At 39.8% G+C, this 11930-nt stretch overlaps 1 protein-coding gene across 1 annotated transcript in view; it reads left to right on the top strand.

Annotated features, from left to right (window-relative positions):
- The first annotated feature begins 285 nt into the window (after positions 1–285).
- Positions 286–11930, top strand: part of LOC139685851 (uncharacterized transmembrane protein DDB_G0289901-like) — a 109053-nt gene continuing 97408 nt past the window's right edge. The window contains exon 1 of the mRNA XM_071583004.1: positions 286–1231. Within this exon, the coding sequence (XP_071439105.1) occupies positions 1123–1231 (109 nt within the window). The 5' untranslated portion in view covers positions 286–1122. The remainder of the gene's footprint in view (positions 1232–11930) is intronic.

The following is an 11930-nucleotide window of genomic DNA, read 5'->3' as shown; positions in this document are numbered from 1 at the left end:
TGGTGTTTCTCCATGTTAAAAAGGCTGAGCGTGTGTTGCTATCTATGTTGTGCGGAAAGTCATCGCTTGTTATTGTTCGAGTTCTCCTATCAGCGAGAACCTCGGGACCTTTTTTTCCTCGAGGAGGAAGTGGAGCGGGGTGGTAACCGGTCGTGGAAATAAGGCTGTTAAAGTCACTTACTTTCCTCTGCCTGTTTGCTTTTCATCTCCTTTTGCAGCCTTAATTCTGGATGTAACCATTCTCAAGGGGTAAATAGATGGGAAAAACAATTGGAAAACGTCTCCACGTTATGTCGCGCATGCGCGCATAGTTCACGCCCACTCATTGGTCGAGGTCGTTTACCCTCGACCTGGTTACCCGTAACAACCTTCCGGGTCTTCACTATTGTGCATTTTTATATTGTCATTCCAGCCAGTAATTCAGTCGGATGGACCTGACTCGAACTTAAGTGCATGCTCCCAGCGGCTTAATCGGGGAAACGGAACGACAGCCACAAATCGCCTCGTCCAAGACAATAGCCTTTTTTCACCGACGATATTCGCATGTTGTGGTAAGGTACCCCGTTAATCTCAGTCATAATTCGCGCCATTGTGTCGAGGGTGTCTATCGACCGCAGATTGCAATTGAAGCTTCGGAATTACTTTTGTGCTTTATTTACGTTAGCAAATGAATGATTTTCTTGAAGTTCGATGTACTTTTCAGTTTTGATGTGCTCCTAAGAGCTTCATGTGCTCTCAATAGAAAGTGATGGTCGTTCTTCATTCCTGGTGGAATAGCTTGTTGGCGGCTATTGTCGGAGATTCGGTGGTTTATTTTCCTCTGGAGTCAAACTTGCTGGCAAGTTAGTGATTCCGAATTTGGTCACCCAATCCCGATCAACTGTCTTTCAAAACCTAGAACGTTGGCGTCTGGCCCTAAGGAGGCAAGGGTGAAATTCGTCGCAGTGTGCTTCTCCGTCATGTGATACACTGGAGGGAGGGTGGAGTTTTTTCAAGCGAAGAAAACCTGGACAAAAACAGTGCCAAAACACGGTGTGGTTGCGTCATAGTGAGGGCGGGTGAATGTAGGCCCATGTGGAGGCGGTCGCTCTGGCGTTGCATTCCTAGGGGGTGAACACAAATATGGCTGCGTTTTCGGATTGGCCCGGAAGAGGAGGAGGTCACTGGTTGCCGGCTTACGGGTTCACGCAACACCTCACGCACCAGAACCACGGATTTATCGAAGATGATGGTGAGTTAGCATATACATTCATAGCATGAAGTATTTCATGGAGATTATAATAAACTGAGATTGATGGTTTGAACTTAGGGGTACATTTGCCCTCTCTTCTCTGTATGCAACGAAACAAAGCGTTTACCGTATAATTTTCAAGAGAGGCGCCGTATAGTAGAACTACATACTCACTCTCTTTTGGAGCTGGTTTTCAATGAATTACATATAAACGTATACAATGAAATAATTAACTATGCATTGTGAAGATATCTCACTTGAGTATTCATCGTTTGGAAAAGTTAAACTGATTTCTTAAACACGAATGGTTGTTTGTAACACAATAATGCTCGTTTATTGTTTCTACAAACGAAGTATTCAGCTGTCATAACTAGTAATAACTTGTATATTGTACAGAGTCATTCGGCAGTAATTTCGACAATATAAGCATTAATTGGGGTGAATTTTGCGTCAAATTAATTGTTCTATTTTTCGATATGCATGTACAAGTGTTCGAAGAAGCTTGCGTCAATGATTTCGTGTTGCAACGTTTTCGTACCCTTCAAAGACGAATCACTGAGCCTTGGTTAGCCCGCGGAAGGCGTGCGCTGGAAAGCCTTGAGATCCTTAAGTTAGATCATGCAGAGGTATGCCGGTACTCTCTCCGCAGATGTTCCCTTCCCTCGGCCGCCTTTCAAGTACCAAAAGGGGATAAAGGTTGGAAGTAGAGATTCGAAATATGCCGGGATTTTTTAAAACCTGCCTGCGAAAGTAGTGGATAATTATCTCATTAACGAAATGAGAATTTTCCTCGCCCTGCGACACTCTTCACCAAGCGTCAAGCTGTCTTCAGATCTGCAAGCTGATAAAAGGACCGGTAGCGCTTTTTTGTCGCGGAAATCCAGTAGTTTTTATTCAAATGCCATTCTTTCCAGTCTCTCTCTGAAATTATCTCAGGTGAAATCGAATAGATTCTTGTTCGATTTTGGAAATTAGTCTTCTTCACTGTATCTGCTGAAAAAACGAAGTATATGTAGCATGAACATGTGTTCAGTATGGTTTCCTCTTCAGAGTCTTTTTGGGCTAAGGGAGTATTTACAATTCACATCGGTGAAAGTTCATGAGGGCGGATTGAGTGGAAAACATTTTGAATGCCCTGTCTCTCAAAACGAGCAGACGGTGCTGAAAATTAAAATTCACCGTGACGAGATGGCGAAGTTTGCTTTTATGAGATATATTTCTCTTCGCCGTCCCGCGTCCAGCTAACGGCTTAGTGAACGCAGAACTTCGCTTGACCCTACGCCTAGTATTTATTGCCGCATCACGACATCGGTCGCAATTTTCCCAATGATTTACGGGCACATAAAGGCCGGTTGCCAAGATACAGGCTTCCCAAAAGTCCAGTCGCCCGTTGTGCTTCGATACAACTGTACCCGTAAACGGTAAATCAGCACCAGAGCAAAAAAAACTTCCACTTGCTCACTTCCGTCAATACTGAAGAACTTATTCGTCTCTCGATCATTTTCTCACCCTCTGGCATAAACTGTGTTCATTCCAGTAGGTTTACCTCATTTTTCCATGTGATAAACGCAATAAATGAAATTTTCAGTTTCACTCCTCAGTGTTGAATTTCGATGTGGAATTGGCATATTTTCAATTTTCAGTTGGAATCATACATACTGTTATGTAGAGTAGAACTCACTAGACCCTCTGCGTAAAGTGAACAGTGTCTACTGGGTTCTATTGACCAATCCGTGTGTGAAGTGTCAATCTCAGACATCGTAAAAGATAGGGGCGTCAGATAAAATTGGTGTAAATAGTTGAACTCTCTAGTTAGAGGATTTCGGAAGTTACGGGATCTTTGAGTAGATCAAGCTACCTTGAAACGTCGCTATATCAAGACGTCTTCAAGGAAAACTGTAATTGTTGCAGGTCTGAAACCCCGATCATTTCGATAATCGAGCCGCATTCAACCCGAAGGTCAGCAGATGCGTGAGTGGAGAGCTCACTTCATTCTAAAATCTTAGGGTAGTGAAATCCACACATTCCGGGAAGGGGGACAAGCCCCTTTATCTCTGCCGCTCTCCGTTTCCATTATGTTCTGAAATTCAGAAAAACGAACTGGTGGTGTGGGCATGCGTTGGGAATGTTCCCGGTACAGATGGATCTGGACCAAGGCTACCAGTGCACAAGCGATTGGTCCACCATTTAACCAATCATTTCTACGTAAGTCATGAGATACTACTCTTGGAGGCTTACAATTGCAGTGTTTCCTAATAAATAGACCACATTCGCACACACACACTTGGCCTAGCTGGATTCCTCCGTGTTCAATGGGAACACCGCCGAATGGACAAAAATTTATCGACACGAATCACATCACCTTAATAAGTCCACTAAAAAAATTTGTTTTCAAGAGAATCGATTCGCATCGCATCAGCTGCTCGAATTCGAAATTAATTGTGTTTATTATTGAATCGAATCGGATTATCATATTTATTCTAGAGGGGTTTTGAGAGGAAGTGGCGGTGGATATTGGAATTGATATCGACTGTCGAGAGATCGGATCGGCTGGAATGGTAGTAGGAACGACTCGACACTGCATCGAATAAATCGAAATTCTTATGAAATTAATGCTTTCTGGGGCGAATCAAATCGGAATCACTCATCTCCAGTACGGAGGGAAACCCCGTTAACTTGTGCGTGGGGGGAGAGGATATGCTGTTGCTCCCTCTGCAGTTGTCTGGGTGTTGTGCGTTTAAGCATGTCTGACTAGGAGTGGGAGTTTAAGTACGATTCTTCTCCAAACTAATATTTTTGTCTTTAATAGAATTTATAGCATTGTTAATTTGTTTTAAAATTTTTATTGTGCGGCATTATTACAGTGATACCATAGGTACACTATGTATCCTAGGTATTTCAAGAGTCATAGGACAAATTCGTAAGACAACGCTAATGGACCGCAATGTCGTTTTGACCTCAATGTACTTGTCATAGAAATTTGCATTGGGCGTAACCAAGTGCATATGATGTGTAATGTTCTCTGTGTTGTGATTTAATTGTATATCATATCTTTATTTAGGGGTTATATCTATTCAGGGGTTTTTGCATGAATATATATGCCACTGTGGGTATAGTTTTGCTTGTATATGTTGATTTTGCATGTGGTTGTGTTCCTTTTTATGGGTGGTGACCTAACACCTCCTGCCCCGGATCCTTGCGGCGACTTGCGGGGTTTTATGAATACGTAGTTGTATGTTGTTGCTGTGGTAATTATGAACTTAATTGGACGTTACTTAAAGTTTCACTCGTACAAGATGATAGGTTATTGAAATTCTCCATCATTGTGGCGTCATATTTGTTTCCTAACGTATTACTTTTCTCAAATCGTACTCTTCTCTTTTTTGATTCGTTTTTTCTTCGTCTCTAGGACAATTAGCAGATTCAGCAGTGGCGCCTTGCGTATGCACTTATGGTTCAAAATGGGTGGGAGACGAGGGTGGGAGACGAGGGTGGGAGAAGTGGAGTAGCCGTTGCAGGCGGCTTAGAAAATGTTTTCCATTTGGGCAAGCTTCAAATGCTTTCTCTTGTTGGGCTTCGCTTTCTGTCCAAGGCTGGGGTAGGGCTGCCCTTCTGGTCCGCCTCCTCCGTATCCGCTTCCGGTTATTACCGTATGTCGATTTATTTTTGTCAGAAGCCCTTCACTCATGCCATTCCCATTTCTCTAGTCCCTCCCTCTTTTCTCCGGGCCTATCCTGTTTACCCTGCTCTTGGATCGGGAACAAAAGAGAGCATATCAAAATTTAATGTTTTCTGGGAATTCGATTGTTTTTTAAATGATGCACGACGAATAATATTCATGGTCATCATGATTATACGTCAGTTCCCATTCATCCCAAGGTATTGAAATTCAGGTTCGCGTGCATTTCGTTTGTGCGTAAATGTCACATGCGCCACTCGTGCATACAGGTATGCATATATATATATATATATATATATATATATATATATATATATATATATATTATATATATATGGAAATTAGTCTCTTGCTTGTCTTTTGAGGTAATGAAGAGAAAAAGTGGATGCACCATCATTATTGCACTTCCACCCGCGATGAGTGACAGGCCGAATACTCGTTCACGACCTATTGACATTTGCCAAATGTGTATTTCATATGTATTTATTGTATTTTTAATATTCGGTAATCTATTTATCCCACTATCAACGCCACATTAAATGTCTGTGCAGACACATTTCGAACAATTTTCACTCCCACTAAGACCTAGTTTGCGTTTCTGACCAGGACGTAATGTGAATGTTTTTCCAGTCCCTTTATGGCTTAAAATATTTCAATTAATAGTTGAGTTTAATTTCACCATGGAGAATTATTAGACTCGGCAGGGTTTCAGTAAATGAATCTTTTGATTTCCTGTCGAGTGTTTTATCAGTTTAGCTTCAGAAAATCATTCACCAAATTGTCGATGAATTTTCACCGAAGCAATGAGATTCACGTTTTATGCCTGGTGGAAAATAGTTGAAGCTTAATTTCCGGAGTCTTCCAACGGGGTCGTTTTAGGGCGTGGCCTAAGTCGCAATTCATCGAGAGTCAGTGGTCGTCCGACGCTCCTCTACTTTCTTCGCCCTCTCTATCCTCACGGTGCTCTATTAACTCGGCCGGCCGTGAATGGCGCAAACGCCATCGGCTCTCGATCCCTTAACTCAATAATCACCTACTTTTGCTAACTCTCCTCACGATTCCGTTACCTGTGTCTTTTCGCGGTCGGTATCACTTTATTCACCACGTAAACTAAATTAAATCTGTCTGAAAAACTCGGAACTGAGATAAAACTGATCTGATCATCTTTCTGCCGAGAATGGATTGAAGGAGTGTTCCAGTTAGTCACTCCAGTTTGAAAAGATTGGCCAACATTTTTTGATACATCAGTCTGGCAGCTAAAATAATTAATTAGTTGCTGTATATCATGAATATATAAAGTTCTCGATAAGCCCTGGCCACTATGGGAACGTTTAATACGTTCAAAAATAATATTCTTTACAATCTTAAAACATTTTTAGCATGTGTTGTAATTTTAAATATCGAATATAACTTATGTGAATTATAAATATCTATCCTGGACAAGCTCTTACGCTAGGCCCATAAAACACCTCATAAATGTTTTCCTGAGGAAATATTAATAATCTACGCGAGTTAATTTTTATCATCTTAGTGAAACTTATGTTTGTTTCAGCTTCAGTCTGCTGTTATTGATTTTCTTGTTTTTTTCCTTCTTATTTTTTCTCTTTGGTTCGCCAATTTTTCTGCATGCTTTTTCGTGTTTATTTCGAAATGTCATCGCTATTTTCTATACTGAGACCTGTGCAGATGTCACCTTTGGCAATTTTGTCGGAGTTACTGGAAATTCGTAACTACGCAGCTCGTAGCTGATATGAAAATATTCTCATCGGGTGGGAATGGACGCTTTTCATTTTGGTCACGCGTGGAATTATTGCGTGAAAATGTGGGTCCATTTTTTATTCAAACAATCTCAGCAGAATTGAGACTACACGAAACCTTAACAGTCGAAGGGCGTTGGAGTTGAAGGCCTTTCTCCGAATTCCTTTGTATCAAATATGTGTCTGCCCAAGAAAGGTTTTCGTAGCTGAGACGCAAAACAGCACGAAAATATATATTTATGCTATGATTTTTATTAAACTGGGCTGAGCTGGTTTCACATTTCAGTAGACTCTCATAACCGTGTCCTATCAAGTTCCATAGAATATGAAGTTTAGTTGAATTTTCCCTGTCATTGGCATTGCTCTTAATTAAAGAAATAATCAAGTTTTCTGATTCCGGTAAGTGTGTATGAAATATCTGCACTCACGGCGACGGCCAACACTCAATTTTCAGGACGCAACAATGAGAGGCACTCATATTATCCTAGGTAAACGTTACGTACGCGCTCGGGGTTCATTTATATTCATCTTATTTTACGCATGTGTTCTTTCATTCAGATAAATAAAATGCATGAAGTGAGCAGAATGTGAGCTATAGAGAATGATAACATAATATTTTGTAACGCGATAATTTACCCCAATTTTCATTAATTACTATAAACGTGGAAACATGAACTATATTGCAATGTCTCACTTAATCAAGGTCGTAATTAATTGAAATAATTAAGTTTACAACTGCATCAAGCGTTGAACAAACTTTGTCTCTGTGCCACAGGTACTCACTCAAAATTCTGCTTCCAACTTGATTAATGTAACTGTTTTCTATTTCTTCGTGAACATGTTTCTCAGCTGTTAATTTAACAAAAAAGTATAACGCGTCGCATGATTTATTCATTTCTAACTGAATCAAGAGTCGAGACGCTCGTTCCAAACCAAACCGCGATGCCACTCCGAAGATGCCTTGGCTACTACTCTAGCTCTTGATGAAGAAAGTTTATTAGGAATCCGTTGCTCTTTCGACTCTCTCCTGTGTTTTGCGATTCAAATGACTGTCGGATAAGTCCGGTCAAGGAGCGATGAATGAGGCGAATTCTATATTCATACTTAGTATTTTTTTAAGCAGGGCGTAAGAGAACAATCCCGATCTCAAGGAACCGAGCGAAGTTCATGCGATGAAATGAATCGGACTGTGCGATCCGTCTTCGATGGCATGGGTCCTTACCGTGAAAGCGTTTTGATCGCTGCCTGTTCTCTCCTCAGAGCAAAGCAAGCCACAGCGATTCTAATCGTATCCTTCAAAATATATCAAGATGGGATTTATATCAAGCGCGTTTCCCGTTCTTCGTCGTGAAATAAAAGGCCAAGACGAATGACCGCTACAATGCAACAATCATGGAAGCGTCTCGGAAAGCCGTCGTGCAATACGTATGTATGTATGTAATATTTGCTGCTGCCACATAGTTCTTCCGTGAAGGGAATGTGCGTGCCCGAATAGTTTTGATGCATTTATTTTTTGCGGGAATGGTCTTTCGTGAACGCATCACGAAAGTTTGGACCTTGATTAAAGGAGAGAGGGTGGATAAGATCCGTGTTTGACGATGAAATCTTAAGATCTTTTTCGGGGAGGTCATTGTTTCAAGGACATTCACGTAATGATACCTAAAACGATCATAATTTCTTCCCTAGGATTCATGAAAGAAAACTGTTTTCGAGTCCTGCAGGTACGTGCTCATATTAGCTAGAAGGAATGACAACGAGCGAAATAATCTTTAGATAACGGGCGGTACGTATGAAGTGTTGCTGATTTTTCAGGCTTTATTGGCACAGCAAGTTACCGGTTGAGAAGTACCCAGCTCGCGAGTTCTGCATATAGTCCATATCAAATTAAATTTCCAATTAAGTTGAACTCTCCTGTATTTACTTCTTTTAATTCTAAGATTATTTTATTTTTTATTGTCTTGCCTACAAAATTACTACTGTATATTTAAAATTGGAGTATTGCTCTAGAATATCCTAATATAGAGCAGCTTACCAATAATAGATCTGTATTATTCTAGCCTAAATACTTACTGCCAAATCACGTCATAAAAGAAATTATATTTGTTTCCAAACAAAAATTGTTTTTCTGGTAGAAAATATACGGTATCGGCTTTTCGATATCGGAAGGTCCCTTGGAGACAGGTTTTGCGTCTTGATAAATTGTAAAATATCCTCATGGACGTATCTATATAAATTCTTGTTGTGGTTTTTCTTCACCCTATCGAATCGATCCGGTATTGAAGGCCTTATCGCTGAACGGGAACTAGCACAGTGGAAAACAACGAAAGGGCGGCATAATCTCCTTTTCTGCAAGCCTCATCAGTTTTAAATGGTGTCAGGGAGCCGTCAAAGGAACTCTCGAAAATAAATGTTGCATCAAAGAAATGACCCTCGATAGCACTAGCCAGAGGAGCCATCGGAAACTCATTTATTTCAAACAAAATATTTGATTGAAATAGTTATATAGTATGTCTGTATGTATGTATATATATATATATATATATATATATATATATATATATATATATATATATATATATATATATATATATATATATATATATATACACACAAGTATATGTATACACATATATACACACATGTTTACAATATTTATTTGGTCCCTCAGATAGTTAACATTATTTTGTTCGATTCTCGCTTTTTAGTTTCAAATAATGAAAATACTGAAGGAATTAAAAATATATGGGTTCTGTTTGAGCAGTTTTTCACCAAATTATAGAGAAACCTAATTATTTCAATTACTCAGGCCCCTTACTATTATTATTATATACATCTCGTTGCTATCAGGCAATCGTCCTGGTGGCAACGGTCAAATCTGGTCAACGGTCACCCTTACAATGCACGAACATACATACACGAGGAGAGCAGGTGTGAGACAAAATGCTCTTATGTACAATGACACTTTAAGATTATTAACCGCACCTTTACCATCACACAAGGGCTAGGTTCACACCATGCCTCTTAAAGACAAAGATGGCACATAATCCCAGAGATGAGGCCTATTAGGCTGTAAATCTCATTGCTGAGTCTCAGAGGGATTTCTGGTTTCATAAATTCCCACAGAACAGTTGATGTTATTCATATATACATTTGAAAGACGCTTATTGATACGTTATATATTTAAACTCAGATGTTTTTGTTAATAACTAGAGTTCACTTTTCCGTATTAGAAATTGTTGGGGTCATTACATTGAGAAACCTATGAGGGATATCGTCGCAATTGTTTGTCTCACACATACTGTTTTGTCTGATGATCTCAATTTCAGAATTATGGGCTTTTCATTTAAGTATGTACGCAAATTTTGTCATGCTATCATATGCCTATGCCTTATGTTGGCTTTTTTTACAATTGTTGGAGTGCAAACAAATTCATTTTTCCTTTCCAAGACAGAGTATTGCGATCAAGAACGAATACTCCGGTGGAATGGGACCGTTTATGGTATAACTCCATTTTCTAGGAATCGGTGCATCTTGAGACTCGAAACGCAGTTTTCGGGATTCCATTGGGGTCCTCGAGGTTTTTATTTAGCGTCCAAATGCGAAATAAAAAAACCCCGAAGGTCCCTATGGAATCACGATAACTACATTTCAAGATCCCACGATTAATAGATCCCGTGAAATTGGTGAATCTTGGCAAATATAAAATTGGCAAAGTTTTGTTCACAGTGGGAGAAATGGTTTAAAATTATATGAGGAACGAGAAAAAAATCTAACTCTCTGATTTCGGTGTGTAGGCTGCCGATAGCATTCAAACCGATATCCGCAATAGTAAACATCATCGAATAATCAATTGCAAATCTGGGCTCACATATGCACGGTGGCACGCTGCCGGGGAATAATGCCTTTGATGGTTTGTCTACAAAGTTCCTGTTATGTTGGGCATATTTGTGAACATTCACTGGCGTTTGGTACGAGAGTAAATGCCATTTTTTGCCATTACTGTATTTATTCTACCGCGTCAATGCAGTTGCGTTGGTTTCACCAGCGTTCACGGTCATGTTTATCCTTTTCGGGCACCGCAGCAAAGAATTGGACTGTCCGTCACAAATGTCATAAAAACAGCACACCCTTTCCGAGAATTGCAAAATTGTTCTCTAATATTTCTTATAACGTTGCATTTAGGTATGTACCTTGCATACGAGCGGAAAGCAATCAATCACGTATCTGGTGGCTGCCATAAAACTCATAGTTTGGTTTACGGTTAAAGTGAAAATATTTGAAGTACTTGCGATGTCAATTGATGGGTGAATTTCTTCAGGACTCGATTAACTTTGACAGTCTACCATTTTACGATTCAATAATTTGAAACCGCATTAATTATAGCATCAAAAAATTGCCTCATTTATGGCTTACGATTAGTAAAAAAGGATTTAATGGTGTTGACAGGGGTTTTATGTTTGCAATTTGTTCTTTGAAAGAGAGACGTGGAAGACATGCCTCTTAACTGCGATCATTCATTATAGCTAGAAAATTTAGAGTGTATGTGTGGGAAATCTTGTCATTTTAAAATACTCCTATTTTATGGTATCTGGTTGAATTTTATGGTATGAGGGGTAGATAGTAGGTATATTCCCTAAGAAGTCCATCAAGCGCAAAGACTTAAAAAGAGTTCAAAATTTTCATCAAGATGTTATACCTGTATGTCGAATTATAAATGGATTTTATTTCGTTAACATTTTTACTCACAACAACGAATTTCTTTTGTATTTTAAGGTAACATCAGCTTTCCTACCCTTCATCCCAACCATTGTAATGAATTTATTCACTTTAAGACAAGTTTACTGAAAAATTCCGCTAACAGAATGCGTTTATTCTTAAACGCGCAAACAATGGATTTCGCGGGATCCCATCCGGAAAAAAGTGAGCATTCGCGTTTTCGCAACTGTTAAGTTTCCTTTTGGTTCATTCTTCGGGAGCTCAGGGCAAATCTGCGGCCTTTGCGGGGAGAGCTTTCTAAAACAGATCGCGATTTGCAGACTGTCGAGGACGTGGCTGTGAATGGAAAAGGTAGGTCACGATAAATAACTCACGGAGAGTTAGAAATCACGAAAAGGAAGTTTATTTGTTGTCCTCGGGGTCCCCTTCTGTTTATTACCATACCCTTCCGTGAAAACATAGGCTTTGAATTTTGGAAACCTTATGATTATGCAAGGGAACACGGGGCCGATGCATACTTCGGAGGTCAGCTATCCTTTGGCGACAT

This window comes from Hetaerina americana, unplaced genomic scaffold (genome assembly GCF_022747635.1).
Source record: "Hetaerina americana unplaced genomic scaffold, ioHetAmer1.1.p SCAF_1, whole genome shotgun sequence".
Classification (NCBI taxonomy): domain Eukaryota; kingdom Metazoa; phylum Arthropoda; class Insecta; order Odonata; family Calopterygidae; genus Hetaerina; species Hetaerina americana.
Note: the sequence above shows the minus strand (reverse complement) of the source record. Positions and strands in the feature narration are given on the sequence as shown.